The 22,032-nt window shown below is 34.7% G+C and overlaps 1 protein-coding gene across 1 annotated transcript in view; it reads left to right on the top strand.

The window, feature by feature from the left end:
• The window catches only part of GPHN (gephyrin), a 435,631-nt gene that overhangs the window by 121,057 nt on the left and 292,542 nt on the right, over positions 1 to 22,032 (top strand). Inside the window, exon 3 of the mRNA XM_019641276.1 lies at positions 16,022 to 16,079. Coding sequence (XP_019496821.1) covers positions 16,022 to 16,079 — 58 coding nt within the window. The remainder of the gene's footprint in view (positions 1 to 16,021; positions 16,080 to 22,032) is intronic.

The raw sequence follows: 22,032 nt of genomic DNA, 5'->3' as shown, positions 1-22,032 counted from the left end.
CCATATATATGCCTTTCACCTTTTGAAGTGCTGACCCAGCTCAGTAACTCAGAGTTGACTTCGTCCATGAGTAAGTCTATGTGTGGGCCCTTTAAGAGGAGTTCCTGGGACGGCAGCCAATCTCCATCCCACTCAGCCACAATTAACACTGGTTTTCACAACCAGAAATTATAGGTTCATCTCTCCCTAGCACTGAAACCCTGGGCTGGGGAGCCTGGTGTGCCACTGGGACCCCTTGCTCCTCTGAGGGGTACTTCTGCAGCCAAGATATCCCTCCTGATATTTAATGCTCACACACGGGTGTGGGATCAGCCTGTTCTGCATCTCTGCCCCTCCTACCAGTCTCTAGGTGGCTTCTTCTATATGTCCTTAATTGTTGGGCTTTGGTTCAACAAGATCAGGCGATTCTCAGTGATGGTTGTTTTGTGATTTAGTTGTAAGTTTGATGTGGTCGTGAGACTGAAGGTAAGCACAGCCTTTACCTACTCTGCCATCTTGCCCGGAAATCAGGATAGCATTATTTTTAATACATCATGTTCTGTGTGGCTACTTCTCACCATTTTCTTACTGAGCCCATAAGTACTGACTTTTGAAAGTCACCAACTTCTTGCTGTCTCATGTCACTGAACCTTATGGTATAATTTTCTTTTAAGCATGGTATACTGAAGATAAACCAAATATGCCATATTTAGAAGAATGAAATTATTGCATGTACATGAAAAGGAACACTTTTTTTCCCAGGTAACATATTGAAGTATCAGTAAAAGTAAAGGAGAATATCATCAGATTCTTATACTATATATATTTAAAATATTCATCCTTTTGGTCAGCATTAAGTTTCCCATTGGACTATGGAAAGAAAAAGAGAGATCATTTCATAGACAGTTTAGAAAAGTACAAGTACTCATAATTTCAAAAAATCACTAATTTGGAAGGCACGTAAACCTGTTCATATAAATCCTAGAACTCCCCTTCTTTAGGTATTTACTGCCTTTGTCATTTGACCTTAGGTAAGAGTCTCTGTAGGATAAAATATTTTTCTCACTCCATTGTTGCATCCCTGATAATTCTCTAAGTATTCAAGTATTATATTCACTATAATGATAAATGCCTGAACAATGTTTATGTGCATCAATAGTGACCAGCAGTTTAATTAATCATGATAATGAGTGAAGAGAGAATAAGAAGAAATAGGCTGCAATTTCTCTGAGTGGGATTGTGAATATAAGCAAACATTCAGAAAAATCATTAAAACTCCAAGGTGAATTTGTTCGCGAAAGGCAAGAGAATGGGGTTATTTGAGAATTTTAAAACCTAATAAATTTTTGGTTTTAATTATCTAGGGATCAAGTAGTTTGGTCTTTTTCTGGGACATCAACACCCATTCATTTACCCATGGAAAAAAATCTCAGCTAAGTTTCAAAACCACAAATACATCTTCACTCTAAAGACGCCAAAATTGATTTAAAAGGAGTTTCAAATTTTTATTTCCACTCTGACATATTTTTTTTAATAACAAGAAATTATGAAAATCATTAATACTTGTTGAAATGGGAGCAAATAAGAATAGTAACAAAGACGTTATCTTTCCTACCCATACCTATTTGTTTTGAATATTGTAAGTTAGCCTCAATAATGTTTTTCTTGGGCCGGCTGAGTGGCGCGTTGGCTTGGGATGCCAGCTCAGAGCAGCATGTCCCGGGTTCAGATCACACATGAGGGCCAGTGACGCTGCGCCCTCTATAGCTAAGATGGTGAACAACAGCTCGACCTGGAGATGGGCTGCTGTGAGTCGCCCCCAACGGTGTAGGCTGCAGTGGGGATGGCCAGCAGCTGGCGTGCTCTTTCGTGAGCTGTGGTGAGCTGCCGTGAGCAGCCCCCCAGTGACTGGCAAGCGACTGCCTCACCCGGGAAGAGTGCAGTGATAATACCAACATGGGCCAGTGAAGCGACGTCCTACACAACTGTACTTAAGAACAAAAGGACACAACTTGTCTGTTCCCTTTCCCCGATTCCCCAATGCTGTTCCCCTCCCCCAATTGCCCACAAAAGTCTTATTAATTAATTAATTAATTAATTAATTTTTTGATATTTTTATGTCAGGTATCTATTTGTTATACTAAATTTTACTTCCACTATAAAAAAGATCTTTTGATGAAAAATGCTGTTGTTACCAGTGCCTTGGGTTCTCGGCATCTCACAGGATGGAAATCAAGAGATCACCACAAGAAAGTTCAGGCAGGAGGCAAAAGCTTATTAAGCTTGTGCACAAGGGAATGAACACCAAGAAAGGAAATTTTGGGTGGCTGCTTAAGAGAAGTTGGGGCAGGAATTTAAAGGAAGCTAGACGGAATAAAAGCTGTGTCTAGTCATGTAAAGGCAGAGGTTTCTTGGCGCCTGAGCAATGTGACTACATGCTTCTTCATTAGTTGCATGTCTCAATAGCATGGTAAATTTCCACCCCTGGGTGTGATTTTGTGTTTAAATTAATTAGGGGTGCTCCTCTTGGGCCTTACTGCGCATGTGCGGTGATAAGAAAAGTCCCTTGTTGCTGGTATGCAGATCTTTGTGGTTTGCCTTCCAAGGCTCCTTGATGCCCATCGATGGTACCCGAGGCTGTATATTCTTGTGAAACTTATCTGGCTCTAGCAGCTGACTTCTCTGACTAACTCAACAGTAGGAAATTGCCCTCCTGTCTCACTGCTATGGATGAAAGTGACGAAATTTGTGCTTGCCAACCTCAAAACGTTGGTTTAGGAGAGATCCAAATTACATGTATTTGAAAGTATCTCTTAACCTACAACTGCCATACTAATGTTAGTAGTATTTTTAGTAACCCCTCTTGAATAATTTTATTTAAAATTGACAAGTATATTATGTTTCTATTTGCTTCAGGTCGACAATCAGGAGTGACAAACTCAGGTGCCTATAGGAGTGTATTAGAGTGGCTCTGTGCAATAAAACTGTCTGTGAAGATGGGAATATTCCCTTTGAATTGTCCAATACTGTAGCCACTAATTAAATGTAGCTACTGAGCACTTGAAATGAACTAGTATAACTGAGGAACCAAAATATTTTATTTTAATAAAATTTAATAACCTCGTGGAACTTACGGCTACCCTACTTGGGCAGCACAAATTTAGAATAATACTAAATCCTATACATATAAAACCCAAATTTCAATAATTTAACACAAGTTTTATTTGTTTTTCATATAATAGTCCAATGTGAGTATTTCTGTGTGTCTGGGGCAAGTCTTGCTTCTTCACCTGTGGTTTTATCATCCCTTAAGAGTTTGGAGACTTTTGCTTCCGAATGGCAGAAGGAGAAAAAGGTCCACATAAAAACCCCAGCCAGAAATTCAAAAAGATCACTTTGCTGACATTCAATTAGTGAGAACTAGTCCTGTGGCCACATCTAGATCCAAGGACCTGGAAAATGTGGTCCCTGTCTAAGCAGCCACTATCCAGCAATGAATTCAATGCTATGGTAGGAGGAACACATTTTTTATAGTTCTGCCTCAAAAGACCAGGCAAGTAATATACAGAAGAGAAATGGACCCGATATCAATGCATATGCCTTCACTATAGGAGTGGGGCAGAGCTATTGCATGCCCTAAACATAGAGAAGTTACTATTCATTATCAGCTTGTGTTGTCCTGTTTTAGAGTGGGAATAAGGTTGCCAGATCTTTTAGTTTAAGGGTTTTGGAGTTTGGGTTTTTTTAATGAAAATCTGTGTTTTTATATATTTCCAGCTTTAAAAGATTATGAATAAAACAGCTACAAACATTCATGTACAAGTTTTTCTGTGAACAAGCGTTAATGTTTTACTTATAAGAAAGTGCCAAATTGTTTTTTCTAAAGTGCTTTACCATCTTACATTTTTACCACCAATATATGGGAGTTCCAGTAGCTCTGCATCCGACACTTGATATGGTCAGTATTTTTTATTTTGACAATTCTGATCGGCATGTACTAGTGTCTCATAATGGTTTTAATTTCACTTCCTTATTGGCTAATGATGGTGAACATTTTTTTCATGTTCTTATTTTCCATCTGTATATCAAATTTTTTGTCCATTTGTAATTGCATTCTTTGCCTTATTAGTGTTACGTTTAGAGAGTTTTATATACTCTTTGTAAAGATGTATACAAGTCCTTTGTTGCATATGTGGTTTGCCAATATTTTTTCCCAGTTTGTAGTTTGTCTTTTCATTTTCTTAACAGTGTCTCTCACAGAGCAAAAATTCTCAGTTTTGTTGAACTCTTTGCCTAACTCCAGGTCACAGAGATTTTTTCCGTGAAATTTTTTACAAAATTTTCTAATTTTATATTTAGGTTCTAAGGTCAATAAGTTAATTTTATGTAAGGTGTGAGGTTAAGATCAAAGTTCATTTGTTTGCATATGGATGTCCACTGTTCTAACACCATTTGTGGTAAAGTAAAAAGGGAATTTTGTAGGCTGCCTGCAGGAAATAAGCGAAGGAAAAGATATTTTTTAACTTCTACGTTCTCACTATGGGACTCCCTATAAGGCTTTATCATTCCCATTGCGTAGCAAGTTCATTTGCTATAATGTGTTGACATTCTTTGAAAATTGCCTAATTTTAATCAACAGCATATTTGTTTACTAATGCTTACCACAGTGAATTCTAACTACACTATGCCTTTCTCACATCATTAGATTAAGAGTATAATCCTATAACGAAATGACTAGAGTTTATCTTCTAGCAACCATGGGAATAAGCCCAATCAAAGTAGAATTTAGAAGCAAATGTTTTAATGCTTTAAATGTATAAAGTATATGGTTATTTTGGACATTATGTTCACAATTATTCTGACACAAATTTGCTTTAAAATCTCCACAAGATCATTCAAAAAATCAACAAACCAACAAATATTTATTAAGCACTGATTTTCTAGGAATTGTATTACAGTAGGTTCTGTGGAAGCTATAAAAAGATAATGTACGGTTTTATATCCTCAGAAATTATACACTCGAGTTGATATATAGTAAAATCTAGAGCTACAAACTCAAATGTCTTCAGTTGCCAGAGAGGTATTATAAACATGCCAGATATCTTGGTATAAAACCATAGGGAGAGTTAGGACCAGTGTTAACCTAGAGTTAATTCCCTGATTAAAGGCATTCACATAAACAAACATATATACAGACAGAAATCCAAAGAAATCACCTTAAAAAATTGAATTCTGCATGGGCCATAAATTTACAACCCAGACTCTGACATCAGGGATCAATCTTTGTGTCTGAAAGGACTCTGAACTTGAAAGAAGTGCCTTCACAAATAGATGTGTGCTAGTGCACACATAACTTTCTTTGGTGAAAAAGCAGGTTTTTCAAATTTCTCATTAGGTGTATTTCTAGGTAGTGTGTGTGAGTGTATGTGTATGTGTGTATATGTGCACATGTATTTCCTATGGTGAACACAGTCCTTTTATTCTCCCTTACATTTTATAATTGGTGATTGGTAGTTTGATTTTTGCTTGTTAATCTCATGTCCAACATATTGAACTCTTTCTTATTTGTTCTACTAAGCCCTTTAATACAAATTTAATTAAAATGGAAGATACTGTGCTTTCCTAACTTGTACCTATTTTAGTGAGAATGCTTCTAATTATTCACCATTTAGTACAATGTTACTTTCGATTTCTTGTATATCTTCTTAATCAAGTTGAGGACATTTTCTTCTAGTTCTAGCTTATCTAAAGCTTTAGTTTTTGCTTATTTAAATCAGGAGTAGATACAGTATTATCAAGTACTTTTATATCTGTTGAGATGGCCTTATGTTTTTTCATTTACATTGAACACTACCTACTCTAGATATAAATCTTACTGGACATGATATTTATTTAATACACTGCTAGAGTCTATTTAGGATTTTTGCATCTATAATACATTTTTAAAAGACTTTAACCTGGTTTTAATACTGAGTTGATGCCAGCTTTATAGAATATGTTGGAAGCTTTCTTTTTCTGTGCTGCTGAATTATTTATATAACATAGACATTATTTATTGATTCATCGTTTTATAAGATCTGTAAAAATCATCTTGCTTCTGCTCATGATGCCTTTTTAGAAGTGTATATCGTCTGCTTTCTAAATCTCTTCTTTCTTTCCAGCCTTTAAAAAAACTTTTAAAACTCATCCTGTATCAACTTTTATAATTATATTTTCATAAGAAACCTTTCATTTCCTTTAGCTTTCTCAAATTTGTGAGTATAATATTGCATATAGAATTATTGACTAACTTCATTTGTCTTTTTTCTTTTAATATTATCTCGTTCTTAAATGACCTTTAATTTTTTTTGATTTTTGAATGTATTACCAGAAATACCATAATTGATATAACTAATCATATATTTTTTAGACATTTAGTTTTTTCATACTGATTAGAAAATAATCCAAATTCATATAATAGTTAGAAATAAAACCCAGAGATGACTTCTAAGTGAGTGCTCTTCCCACTGTACTACAGTATTACCACGTCATCTGTTTTGTATAAATCTATAAGAAAATGTATATAATTGAAGGTCATGTTTGTATTCAGAAATTCATATAGTGGACTATCAAAATAGAAAAAATGAACTATAGCTAAGCAAAATAAAATTTTATACAAAAACCTGGAGTTAGAATTTTTATATCTACTAATCACTTTAAATTAAAAATTAGATAATTTGTTCTCATTTAAGATCATATCTTAATAAGCCCATATTTATTGTAATTATAAAATGATCAGCTATTGTTCTACCTTTGTCTTACTTTAAATAACAATAATGGTATTTTGCATTTAGATTTTATAAGCGTCAACATAAGAAACTTACAAACCTGTAGAGAATTTTTATGAGTTTATTTGAGCCAAACTGATGACACATGCTGGGGAGCAAGGTCTCAAATACTTCTGAGAATAATAGTTTCTTTTATGCTTTTGAGATTAATGAGGGAATATAAGGAAGATTACATGAAGGTGGGAGAAAGCAAGGCAGAGATTGGATAACAAAACAGTCAAAATTACCGGTATATGATCTCTTGAGGTGGTCTGCTTTAGAAAGAGGGGTCTGAAAAGAGGCATTTCAAAGGTGTGTTAACCTAAATGCACAGAAACAATGGACAGAGCTTACTTAAAGCAAAGATAAACCTTTTACTAAAGAAGTTATATGCCTGTGTGTGACTACCCACTATGACTTGCCTAGTTAGAGATTTATGACTTATTACAGCACGCCTTTTTCATCCACTTAAAATATATTCCTATATATTATTTAATTTGCTTTTGGCAACAAAGTTATGAGGCCGGCAGGTTGGTCATGATTTTGCTTACTTTATTGATAATAAAATCTGGCTTTCAGGGAGATTAAGCAATTTTCTAAAGTCTTGTAACTCAGTAATAGAGCTGTTATCAACTTAGGGTTTTTTTGATTCTCTGCCAGGTGTTCTGTAGACATATTTGAAATATGCATTCAAACTTTCTCAACTATTAAATGCAGAATGTTTACTCTCATTTTTTAAAAAACCAAGTCCTATAATTTTTTTCTTTTTTAAAGATTTTATTGGGGAATTGGGGGAGGGGATGAGCCAAGTTGTTGTTCTTCAGTCTTCGTTGTGGAGGGCGCCAGTCGCCATCTGGCTTCCTAGTGGCAGCTCGTGGCCTCTAAGCTCAAGGTGCTGTGTTCAATCTTATTTGCGGGTGGACATAGCCACCATCCCATGTGGGAGTCGAACCGGCAGCCTTGTTGTTAAGAGGGCACTCTCTATCCACTGAGCCATCCAGGCAGCAGCTCAGCTCAAGGTGCCAAGTTCAATCTTAGTTGCAGGTGGGCATAGCCCACCATCAAACAGGCAATCTTGTTGTTATGCCAGCTGAGCCATCCTGCCACCTGTTGGCAGCTCAGCCACAGCTCAGCTCAGGCACAGCATCACTGGCCCATGTCGGAATCAAATCAGTGGCCCTGTTGCTCAGAGCTTGCGCTCTTAAGCCGATTCTTATCCAACTGAGCCACTCAACTGGCCCTATTATTTCTTTTTTTTTTTTTTAAGATTTTATTGGGGAATTGGGGGAGGGGAACAGCACTGGGAATCGGGGGAAGGGTAACAGACAAGTTGCTGTCATTTTGCTCTTCAGTATAGTTGTGGAGGACGTTGTTTCACTGGCCCATGTTGGTATTATCATTGCGCTCTTCCCAGATGATGCAGATCAGTCGCCAGCCTCTGGGCGGGTGCTCACTGCAGCTCTTGGCAGCTCAAGCCAGCTGCCAGCTGCTCACGCTGGCTGCCAGCCACACACGGTAGCTTATGGCAGCCCACTGCAACAGTGGCTGCAGCCTACGCTGTCACGGGCGACTCATGGCAGCCCAGCTCCAGGTCAAGCTGTTGTTCACCATCTTAGCTGTAGAGGGCAGTGTTATTGGCCCCCATGTGGGATCTGAACCGGGGTCCTGCTGCTCAAGAGCTGGCGTCCCAAGCCAGCTCTTAACCAATGCGCCACTCGGCCGGCCCCCTATTATTTCTTAATTTAGTGTTTTCTGCTTCTCTCTAGTCTATTCTTCTAAATCAGACCCTCATTATCATGTACATGACTTATTACAGTTATCCCTTTTCTGATGTTTCTGTCAGCACTGTCTTCCTCATGCTCCAATACTGCTTCCAAACTAATCTTCTTGTGATGGCTAATTTTATGTGTCAACTTTACTAGCCTGGTAGTAAAGATAGCTGGTGAAACATTATTTTTGGGTGTTTCTGGGAGGGTGTTTCTGGAGACAATAATAGCATTTGATTCTGTAGACTGAGTGAAGAATACCCCTTCACCAATGTGGGAAGGCATCATCTAATCTACTGGCTGCTTAAATGGAACAAAAAGATTAAGGAAGGGTGAACTTTCTGTCTCTTCTTGAGCTGAGATGTCCATCTCTTCCTGCCCTTGGACATTGGAACTCCTGGTTTTTGGGTCTTGGGACTCAGGATTTAACACCCGCGGCTCCCTGGTTCTCAAGGCTTCAGCCTCGGACTGAATTATACCATCTGCTTTCCTGGTTTTCCAGCTTGTAGATGGCTGATTATTGGGCTTCTTGACCTCCATAACCTGTGAGCCAATTCTTATAATAAATCTCATATATACGTATATCTACATGTATATTTATATTCAGATCCATATCCTATTTGTTCTGTTTCTCTGGAGAACCCTAATACACTTCCTAAATCTGCTTTCATATGTTGTTTTCCTCATCAAACTAATGTCAATTGCTCCTCATTGACTTTATAATAACAACTGTTTCTCAGCCTAACTTTTAAGACCCCCTTGGTGCTTCACCCCCCTCCCCTTCCCGCCATTTTCCAAATCCTATAGGCTACATCATTTGAACATCCAGCTTTTGTTCTAAGTAATCCATGTGGCTCCTTACTACCTTAACTCATACTGTGCTTCTCACATAAAGTACATTTCCTCTTCATCTCTATCTAAATTCAGTCCATTTTAGGCCCTAAATACATTTTATTTTCTGTCAGGTCTTGAGTAGCCATTCTAGTCCACTCTGATTTCTATATCTGTACTATACTATTTGATAGATCTCATTGTGTGTATCATTTATTGTAAGTTTAATTATATGTTCCTATACTTAATTATATCACGTTTTTCTAACTATATTCTTAGTTTTTTATAAACGAGGATGATGACTTAACTTTTTTGTATTATGAACTTTTTTCTTTGTACTCTCTTCAGTACAAAACACAGCACTTTGCATATTATAGGTGCTCATTACATTTATTTGAATGAAATAAAACTGCATAATTAGTATGTTGGAAAGATAGGTTGGGGCAGAATAGACCTTAATCTGTATTAGAATCCATGATAAATATATTGTGTGTACTTCTAAAAAAAAAAAATGCTTTCGCTAACCCTAACCCTATCCCTAACCCTAACCCTAAAAAGATAAAAGAAAAAAAAATGCTTTCTCGTTTTTTATTTGGCTTCTACATTCCTCTAATGCACGGTTTCTCGGTCTCAGCATTATTGACATTTTGGGCCAGATTATTGTTATGGGAAGCTCTCCTGTTCACTGTAGGATGTTAAACCGCATCTCTGGCCTCTACCCACTAAATGCCAACAGCACCAGCCAAGCTGTAACTAATAAAAATGTGTGCAGACATTTCCAAATGTCCCCTGGGAGCAAAATCACTGCCAGTTTGAAGTCACTCTGGTGGTTTTAGCAGATTTCTTTTTTCAACAGAGCATAAGTATGTAGATAAGGCAATTAAAATTAAAATCTTATCGAAAGTGACTTTGGTTCTTTCTTAAGTGTTTTATTGAATTTCCATGGTATTACGTATGCATGTTGCTGAACTGTAAAGAATGTTATAGGGATATGCTCCTTCAATGCTATTCAAATTTATAACTTTAGTAGCTTCTGATATCTAAGGTAAATTGTCAGAATGTTCAATTAGCTTTGGCAGGAGGCCTGGATGAATCATTTAGTGGGAAACGGAAAACGTAGGAATAGAGGGAAATCAAAAGAAGAGAATGAACAAGGTACATCCTTAATTGTTCATCTTTCTCAATGTAAAAGATCTCCATAGTATTTATTGAACAGTTATATATAAAGTACCTTACAAAAATGCATACAAGAATACTAAACACTGAGTGGAATCTCTTTTTTTTAAAGTAAGAACTGTTTCTGCTTTCTAAGTAATTTATAATGCATTGTGAAAATAGCACACACACACACACCAGAAACAATAACAAAAACAAGACAATATATGTAATTACATAACAAATGAATTGGGATAAGCAACGCATGTTAAAAGTCTGTAAAAAAATAAAGAGATCATTTTGTTTTGGAATGATCATTTTCCAAGCAGTTTTTACTAGAAGCATCTTGCGTTTACTCTGTTCTTTCTCTAAAAATTTAGATGATCTTTGTATCGTTATACTCATTCAAATTTTTAGCAGAGTTTAGAGCTCATTTCATGGACCTGAGTAGAGATATTCTCCAGCCACACATTCCTCTACCTGCAAGTTTGGAATCAATAATACTGAGTAATGTAATACTATGAGTTCCACTAACCTGTCTGCAATTAACTTGGAAGTAAAAATAAACTATTTTACTGCTGAAAGTCATGATTAGCAAACCTTTTCTTCCTGTTAGTCCTATTGTTTATTTGATAGTTATAGAGTTTGAGAAGGAAGAATAGATATGTTTGAGGTGAGGAGAACAGACAAGTTGGAAAGATAATTGGTAGTTAATGAGAAAAATAAAAATAGTGAAAACATCAGCTATAGCTCAGCTTAGCTGAATTCTCCACTCTCACTTCTGACAAACATTAGAAGGGCAGATTTTTCTACTATATAAACAACCTCTTTAGTTTATGTTGTTTTTCTTTTTTAACTTAATTTTTAATTTTTATTGAACGCATTCACATGTTCTAAAAAGTCAAATGATACTAAAAAAAAAAAAGCTCATAACATTAAAAGCCAGCTATCTTTTTTTCCCCTGCTACTTCCAGAAGGAACCACTTTCTTTTAGTTGCTTCTTCTGATATTTACATACTTATTTCATATTGTATTCTTTGCTGTATCAATTTTAGACATGTTGTTGTTACTTTTATATTTGTTTTCTTCAGCTACCATAAAAACTGAATGGCTTAAACAAAATTTATCTTATAATTCTATAGTTCAGAAATCCCATACAAGATCTTAGACCAGCGGTTCTCAACTTGTGGGTCGCGACCCCTTTGGGGGTCGAACGACCCTTTCACAGGGGTCGCCTAAGACCATCGGAAAACAAAAAGATACTTACATTACGATTCATAACAGTAGCAAAATTACAGTTATAGAGTAGCAACGAAAATAATTTTATGGTTGGGGGTCACCACAACATGAGGAACTGTATTAAGGGGTCGTGGCATTAGGAAGGTTGAGAACCGCTGTCTTAGACTAAGATCAAGATGTGGGCGGGGCTACATTCCTTTCTGGAGGACTTAGGTAGAGAATCTGTTTCCTTGCTTTTTCCAGCTTCTAGTAGCCACTTTCTTTTCCAGGCATATGGCCCCTTTCCTTCATCTTCAAAGCAAGCCGCGTCAGGTAGGCCTAGTCTTCACACTGCCACCTCTCTGATTCTCTCACTTTTAAGGGCCCTTATAATTACATTGGGAACACCAAGATAATAGACTCCCTATTATAAAGTCAGCTGATTAGCAACCTTAATTCCCTCTGAAATTTTAATTCCACTCCATCGTGTAACCTAAGATTTTCACAGGTTTTATGTACATCAATCCATATGTTCACAAGAAAAGTAAACTATTTAAAATGTTTTGGGATGTTCAATGGGCATTCTACTCAATGTGTTCATCCTCTGGAGTGAGTATGAGACAAGAGACTTGGATCTGTAGTTCCCTTAGTTGGTCCTGGGTCACTAAGTTCTTCCTATAATGTGAGCATCTGGCCAAACTAAGATTCTGTTTTTTAAAAACACATGTTGTTGGTACAACACAGTCTCTAAACTTAAACTATTATAGCTACTTTATCCTTAGCTCAGTTAAAGAAACAGTAGTCTGTTCTGATTCCGAAATTAAAACTATGTCTCTTGGAATTATAAGATGGATAAGTTTTGGAAATAGTAATGGTGGTGTCACATCATTGTGACTATAATTAATGTCATCATGTAATAAATTGTATACTTAAAATGGTTAAAATGCAAATGTGTTAAATATACTTAACCACAATAAAATAAGGAAAACAAAAATCATGTGACATTTATTCCTGGGCTTTCAGTTGCTTTGTGTCTATCCTTATACCAGTACCATATTGTCTTGTTTACTGTAGCTTTGTAGTTACTTGAAATCAGTAAGTGGGAATCCTGTAACTTTCTTTTTGTTTCAAGATTGACTATTCTGTGTCCCTTGAATTTTCATATGAATTTTAGAATCTGCTTATCAATTTTTGGAACTGAGTTTCTAAGCCCAGCTCTGCTATTCATAGTTGTGGGACCTTTGAAAAATTGCTTGTCTCATTTTTTTCATAATCATTATTATAGGTTATAAGAGTTAAAGGAGGAAATACATGAAAAGTCTGACATAATGCTTGGCATATAGTAAATGCTCAATATACTTCTACTAGCAATATTGCTACTGTTACCACCACTGTCACTGCCAATGTATTACCATTTTTATATATTGTGTAGGGTAAAATAGAACTCTGCCTCAAGTGTATTCTTTCTTCTACAATGAGGACACTGTGTCGTAATGGAAAGACCAAGAAATTTGGAGTTGAGTCTACCTGAGCAGTCACTATGGAATACTGATAGTATGTTAAATTTATAGGTATTTTAAGTATAGCTTTGTTTCATAATGCCATGAAAATAGAAATGTCATTTTCAGAAATCAGTTCAAAGGTCAAAATTAGGGGTTAGTAAAGTTACTATTACTTTGGTTGTAGTCAGGGAATAGGAAAAAAAGATGGGTGAAGTAAGTTTATTCTTGAACTTTTTTTAAAAACTTACTTGCTTATGACTCAGTTTTCTTTAATTACTTCTAGATTGTTTCTTTTTATTGGATTTAATTCTAGTGTTTCTGTCAGCTTTAATCTCCTTTCTCATTTCTATGTTTAATAGTATAATACAGAGGCCCTTCAAGTATCCTGCATTTTTAGCCAGTGGGTCATGTGATTATCCTACTATTTTGTCAGTATACTATTCATATGTGTAATGTTTGAATGTCATATGTCCATTTTAATCCATGTAAGAATATGTTAAATCATATATTTTTACCTGTCTTTTTAACAGTCGAAACCATTATCATTAGTTTGAAGTTGATGTAGGAATACTAATCTGGAAGCCTACCTTCCCTAGGTTGGGATTCCAGGAAAGACAATATTTAAGCTAGTTTCATTAACATTAATCAAAAGAAAAATGGTTGTTTGTTGAAGTAGAATTAAACTTTATCATAGCAACTTTGTTTTTACTTTTTCAGAAGTCAACCATTATCACCATGGCATCTTTGAATCATTATTGTATTAACAAATTGAAACTATTTCTGTAATCTATGTAATAGGTGTTATAAACTGCTTATATTGTTATATAACCAGTCTATTTTACAATGGTATGTGCTTTTAAAATGTTTTTTATTTTGAAATAATTTCAAACTTACAACTTCTACTTAGCTCTGTTGTAACACTTTAGTGCATTATATTACACATATTTATTAACTCATCTGCTTCCCTAAAAGACGAATTTTTTTGCATCCTCATTCTCTGGATTATATCCATTACATGATATGAACTCAATGAATAAAATGATGACCTCATTATTTGCAAGGCTATAAATTGTAGTTGTTTTCCTCTAATGTCTTTACTGATATCCCAACAATCTTAACTCCTAATTGAATAGTTTTAATAATTGACAATGAAAACATTTTTTAAATGGCTACTTTAAACACCTTACAGAGTTATATAATTTTTATTTTAGTAACATCTAGTATTGCTCTTTTACTAGTTATTTTGCTATGATCTTATTTATTATGTCACTTATATACCTTATCTAATATGAATTAACTTAAATTTCATTAGTGTTTTCATCATTCAATCATGACATTTTAAGTCTAGGAAATAATTCTCAAATAAAGATCTGAACACTAGTTTCATTAGCAAGGATAAATGGTAATAGTAAAGAGTTTAAATGCAGAGTTTTCAATAGCAATAATTGGTTAGATTAAGTCATTTTTTAAATGGAAACTAGAATGTCATTTATTAATTTACATTTGAGACAAGAGATATCCTAAAGTATTTAGAATATGTAAGTGCCTTATTTATGACAGTCTCTTTCCTAATATTGAGTACTTATAAAGCCAAATAAGTAATCACAAAGTTCTTTCTTAAGCACTGAATTAGAGCAATGGTAGGTAGCTATCTTGGAATTTAAGAACCTAGAGCACCTGTTTGATAGAGACATGATAGTGGACACAAATGCAAGCCATATATGTATTTTTAAATTTTTAGTAGCACATTTTAAAAACTAAAAAGAAACAGATGGAGTTAATTTTAATAATATAGCTTATTTAAGCCAGTATATCCACAATGTTATTTTAGCATGTAATCAGTTTTTAATTTTTTTATATGAAGTATTTGAAATCTGGTCTATATTTTATACTTTATGTACATCTGTATTAGCTCATTTACTCACTAGCTCTTCACTTACTTAAGAATATTACTGAATGTCTCTGTGTCTCAATTTTCCCATTTTTACAATGGAGACAGTTACAAGAGTTAAGTTAGATAATATATGACTGGTTTGCAAATGGTTAAGTGTTACATAAATCCTAGCTGCTTTCTAAAAAAATGTTTGAAACAGATGAACATGACATGTAACGACATCACTGCCTCAAGGCAAAAATCATATCTCAGGCATTAAATTTGTAACCCTCAAGCACTCATCTCTTTCCCTTGGATAGTGCTGAGCACATAGTTCTCTTTGACTCCCTGTTTAAATTATTTAAAAAAAAAAACACAAAATCAGTATTGGTACATCATTTGTGAAATGTACCATACTAATGCAAGATGTTAACAGACAAAACTGTCTTGGGGATCTGTGAAATATATTTCTTTACTCTTTGCTCAATTTTTCTGTAAACCCAAAGCTACTCTGAAAAATAAAGTCTGTTACAAAAACAAACATAAAAAGCAAACACCATGTCTACTACTGGTTCTTGATACACCTTAGTTGTGACAGAATCCTTCAGTAAAAATTGCAGTTTCAGTATCATTAAAACCATCAATAAGAGAAATTTAGTTACGGTTAAAAATTTAACATGTTTCCTCATTCAGTACTCATTCATTATCTACCTCTTTTTAACAAACATATGGAAAACTTAATCACAAAATGGTTGTCTTTCCTCCATGGTTATTGGGATGGGCAATGGGCAATTAATTATTGGTGGCACTCCAATGCTAATGGCAGAAGTATTCTATATTTTTTTATACACAATTGCTGGTTTTGAGACTGTTTTCTTCTCCTAATTTCAGGTTGGGTGGAACTATATCAGCATACAAGATAGTACCAGATGAAATAGAAGAAATCAAGGTATAGTGTTTTTCACTCTGCAAAGACTGAGTATCTTGGTGGGAAGGCGGAGAAAAGAATTGCTTTTTCTTCATATTATTGACTCTTTGGGTATGTTAGGAAAGCATGTAATTCCCAGTTATCCTATTTGAATTAAAAATAGGATCAGATTTCATCTACCATTACCATCAGATTGCATCTACCATTATTAATGCATTTCTAAGAAAAATATTGGAACCAAAAAGGAACCCTTTCCTGTGAAATTCATTGAAAACCTACTTAAGAAAGGACTGTATATAAGCATTAGTGTGCATACTGGATTATCTTGTTTTTATTTCTTTTCCCTGTAAGCTTTCCCAATTATAAATGATATTAGGCTTCTAGTAAATATTTCCTGGTTCCTTTGAAAACAGTGCGTCAATTTCAATTTAAAATTTACAGTACAATAAATGAAAATCGACCTTTCTGAAAATTATAGCATTATTACAGTCTTCTGTATCTTAATATTTTACTAAATCCTGTACGCTAGTAGTCTTCTAACATAACGTATAGCCCTGTCCACAAACAATTTACAATCTAACAAGAACTAAACTTACTACCTATTCCATAAATAATATTTAACAATCTGATTGCAGTAGTCAAGTATAAACAATACTGAGTTAAGTTGTTAAAAATGACATGTAAAGATCTCAACAAATCATTAAGCTTGATTGGATCAGCTTTTCAAAATCAAGTTTGGTGAATTGAAATCTTAGTAAATAATTCTTTAATTTATTTACATTATTTTTAAATCAGTTAAGCTCATTGATCTTTATAATATACTATTAGTTTCAATATGTCAGGTGTTATGTGTAGACAGCATCGGGAATTAATGCCATGATTATATTCTAGCAATTAGAGAAAAAACAGTGTCAAGAGACTTATTCCAACTTAATATAAATTCACAAAGTAATTTAGGTGGAAGGAACCTTAGGTCTAATCCAGATCTCTCCTTTTCAAAAGAGAAAATGGGAATTAGTAAAGGTGAACTTGTTAAAATTAATTGTTGGAGTGATTACTTCCAACAATATAATCAAGTGTTGGTAAAGGGTCACAATAATATGGGTATATTACTTCTTGAAATAAATATTAGAGTGTCAGAAAAAAATTAAACTGTAGACACTTTAATCAATAAATGTATATGTAAATAACTAAGCAGCATTTATATAAAGGATATAGAGTTGAAATCCGTCCATCTTAAAGGTGCTCTATCTTATTTACAATTGTAATATGTTAAGTGATAAAGGTAAATAAAGTGTTCTATAAATACATAGGAAGGGCACTTGGCCGTTTGGAAAAAATAATCAGCAAAGCCTTTCCAAGAGGTAAGCTCTGCAAACTGGAGTTCTATACAGAGGCATAGTCACCTGTGAAAGCATAAATATGAGACAATATGACACCAGATCACAGGGTATAAAATAAAGACTGCTGAGATACAGGGCTGGCAGTGGGCCTTCATCCCATTTAAAAAATTTTGGATTTTATACTGAAAACTATAGGGTACCATTATGTGATTTTTAAGAAAGAAAATAACATTGGGGCAGCTGGTTAACTCAGTTGGTTAGAGCGCAGTGCTCCTAACACCAAGGTTGCTGGTTCAATCCCCACATGGGCCACTGAGATGTGCCCTCCACAGCCAGATTGAAACAACTACTTGGGGCTGATGGGTTCTGGAAAAACACACTGTTCCCCAATTAAAAAAGAAAAGAAAAGAAAGAAAGTAACAGAATCAGCTTGGTAAATTTTTTAGGTTTTTCTGTGATGAGTGAGAAAAATGATTTCAATGAAGAAGAGGTTCCATTTGTAATATAACGAAGAAAGGATACCAGATTGCAGGAATACAGGCACAAAAGGATTGAAATGTGAATGAAAGTGCTGGCATTGAGAATGAAAAGACCCAGATTCAGGAAGTGTTATTTAAGAAAATAGAATAAAAAAATCCCTGATTATTTGTTTCAAGTTTAGGGGAAGTTGGAAAGGTTGACTCAGGTTTCTGGCTTAGGAAACTGAATAGATTGTGTTAAATGTTAAATTTTTTTTATAGGTTTTATTGGGGAATTGGGGGAGGGGAAGAGTGTTGGGGAATTGGGGAAGGGGAACAGCCAAGTTGTTGTTCTTCAGTCTTAGTTGTGGAGAGCACAAGTCCTCAGCTCCAAGTCCAGTTGCACTGCTCAGCTCAGGGTGCTGTGTTCAACCTTAGTTGTGGGTGGGTGTAGCCACCATCCCATGCGGGAGTCGAACTGGCAGCCTTATTGTTAAGAGCGAGTGCTCTATCCCCTGAGCTACCCAGGCAGCAGCTCAGCTCAAGGTGCCGAGTTCAGTCTTAGTTGTGGGCAGGCATAGCCCACCATCTCGAACAGACAACCTTGTTGTTAGGAGCACTGCCCTCACCAGCTCAGTTATTCTGCCACCTGTTGGCAGCTCACTGGCAGCTCAACTCGGGCGCAGCTCACTGGCCCATGTGGGACTCAAACCGGCGACCCTGTTGCTCAGAGCTTGCACTCTTGAGCAAGCTCTTAACCAATTGAGCCACTTAGCTGGCCCCTAAATGTTAATTTAAAGAAGAGATACATTAAAAAAAAAAGTTTGACAGGAAAGAGGGTACATTTTGGACTGATTTTATTTGAGGTTCCTCTCAGACAACTAGATATCCACTAAATGATTGGATAAATCAGCCTAGAACTCAGTAAAGATAATTCTATTGATTGATACTGGGATTTGTCATTGTGGAAGTTAGTTGAGGCCATGCTAGTGACTGGAATAGCCTAAAAAAGCTGTATGAGGTAATAACAGTGGACCGAAACTATTGCCCTGGGGAAGGCCCATCCTAGAACCAGAGGGTTAATATATTATTTTATTAGTTTAATTCATTAGCAGAAATGATACTTTTTATTAATGACTTTCCTTTAGGAAGAAAAGGAGTAGATTTCATTGTGTTTTTTGAAATTCTAGAGTTATAAGGGTTATCCCTCAGGAGATTTAAAAAAATATATATTCATGGATGGCATGTAATATATGATTTTTTTCCATCAATTACTGGTATTATATCTAAAAGAGCTTCAGAGAGTTTGAGTCCTGAGGCATAAAAAATATGAAATTTATTCTTGCATTAAAATGTGTTGGAAGGAAAACTGTTATAAAATGTTTCGCCAACGTATGATGGCACTATAACATTTTCAGCTAAAATCAGATAGTATAATCTTTTTGTTTTGATTGGGGAAATGTGAAACATCTGAGTGTAATGTTCATTTTAGTTGGCTAATATCTCAGTAATTTTAAATTATTTAAATGGAACAATTAAGTTTAAATTTGAAATATACTGTCAATAATATGTATAAATAAATATGTATGTGTATTTTTACTATTAAAAAGATATGATTGATGAAACATAATTCAATTTTTGTGAGATGTGGTAATCTTTCACAATGTTTCTAGCACCAGAAATCATTATTTAGTTCATTCATAGTTTGAATTAAGCATACGTTTGTTGATTACAATAAATCACCTCATAGCAATGGATGCTTGGCCAAAAGTTTAAGGGATAAAAAATGTGAATACATTCCTGGTCCAATCCCAATAATCTCTTCTACCCAATATACAGTTTTATTCAGTATCAGTTTCTTGCTTTTATTTAGTTTTACCACATATGTACACATTCCCAAATATTGTAATTTATTTGTGCTTCTCTTTGAATTTTATATGAATTGAATCACACTGTATGCAATCTTTTGTGCTTTGCTTGTTTTGTTCCACTGTGAGATTCATCCTTGTTGTTGTTTATAGCTGTTTCTTCCTTTCATTTTTTTGCCATAAAATACTCAATACTCCATCATGCCATAAATTATTGAGAAATCCTACCGTTGATGGACATTCAGCTTGTTTTCATTTGGAGTTCTTATGAAAAATGATACTATAAAATTCTTATAAAAGCATCTTGTGTAAGAGTTTCTCTGAGGTATATACTGAGGAAAGGAATTCCTGGGTTTTAAGTAATATGTATTTTCAACTTTTCTGGATGAAATCAAACTGTTTTGCAAGGTAGTTATGTCAATTTACACTACCGCCTTGGGTATATTTATTTTAAATAGAGATATTTAAGTATTAACTCTTTAATGTATCTGTAATTTATTGATATAAATTTATTTTTATTTATATATGAGATAACTTACAGTTTACAGTCCAATTTATTGAAAAACCCATTTTTTTCCCCACTGATTTGAATTGCCTCATGTATCATATACTACATTTTTATATGTCTAGGTACGCACATACAAATACATAACGTCTGTCTTTTCCTAGACTTTTATTTCATTGATCTTTTTATCTATTTTTTGCTAGCACCATACTTTGGGGGGTGGGGAGTGGGAAGAGGGCGGTGGTGCCAGAAGGAAGTGGTACAAGATTTTTCAAGTGCTGAAAAAAAGAACTGTCAACCACAAAGTCTATATCCAGTGAAATTATTCTTCAGGAATGAACGGGAAATAAGGACATACTCAAACAAAAGAAAACTGAAAGAATTTGTCACTAGAAAACCTACTCTGAAAGAATGGCTAAATAAATTCTCTAAAGAGAAAGGAAATGATAACAGAAAAAGGCTTGAAACTTCAGAAAGGAAAGAAGAACAGCAGAATAGGTAAATATAGTAGACTATTGTTATTCTTTTTATGATTTTCTTAAATCACATTTGAAGGTTGAAACCAAAATTATAACACCATATGATGTGGTGTACTATGTGTGTAAATAATGAACACAGTGATATTTAAAATGTGGGAGGGTAAAGGTTTCTAAATGAAAGCAAAGTTTCAGTATTTCACTTACAATGATAAAATGTTACTACCAGTAGACTGTGGTAAATTACATCTGTATATTGTAGTACTCAGAGCAACTACTAAAAGAAGTATATGAAACAATATATACAAAAATACTATAAAATAACATGAAATTCTAAAAAGTGTTCAAGTAGTCTACAATAAGGCATGAAGAAACATGAATGAGAAAGAGAAGACACAAACAGAATATAAATGATAAAATGGCAGATTTAAGTCCTAAGAAATCAGTAATTATTACTTTAAATATATTATTAAAAAACAAATTGACATAATGGATTTTTAGAAATGACCCAACATATGCCATTCTCAAAAAAATCATTTCAAAAACAATGACACAGGTAGGTTGAAAGTCAAAGGACAGAAAAAAATATACATACCATGAAAACATTAATTTTTAGAGAAAAAGAAAGTTCTCAGGTCAATTATCTATGTTTCAGGGACGGCCAGTTGGCTCAGGTGGTTAGAGCACGGGCTCATAACACTAAGGCTGCTGGTTTGATTCCCACATAGGCCAGTGAGCTGCACCCTCCACAACTAGATCAAAGACAACAGCTTGACTTGGAGCTGAGCTGCCTGTGGGCAGACAGTTGGCTCAGTTCATTAGCGTGCAGTGCTCGTAGCACCAACGGTACTGGTTCAATTCCCACATGGGCTAGTGAGCTGCGCCCTGCACAACTAGATTGAAAATGACTTGACTTGGAGCAGATGGGTCCTGGAAAAGCACACTCTTCCCCAGTAAAGTTAAAAAAATATATATTGATGTTTCCTTCTCAAGAAACTAATAAAAGAAGAGCCAAATATAATAATAAAAACAAGACAGGAAATACTTATGAATTGGATTCAATAAATTGAAACAGGAAAACAATAGGGAAACAAATCAATGAAATAAAAATCTGTTTTTTTAAAAAACTCAGTAAAATTTATAAACCTCTTACTAGACTAACAGAGATAAGGAAAAGAATATACAATCATTAATATCAGGACTGAACAAACACTATTACTACAGACCTTCCATCCATTAAAAGGATGATTAGTGAATATTATGAAAAACTTTATAATCATAAATTGGATAACTTAGAAAAAAAGGACCATTTCCTCAAAACTCA

Source organism: Hipposideros armiger, unplaced genomic scaffold, assembly GCF_001890085.2.
Source record: "Hipposideros armiger isolate ML-2016 unplaced genomic scaffold, ASM189008v1 scaffold_59, whole genome shotgun sequence".
NCBI classification, from domain to species: domain Eukaryota; kingdom Metazoa; phylum Chordata; class Mammalia; order Chiroptera; family Hipposideridae; genus Hipposideros; species Hipposideros armiger.
This window is presented reverse-complemented; position numbering and strand designations above follow the sequence as displayed.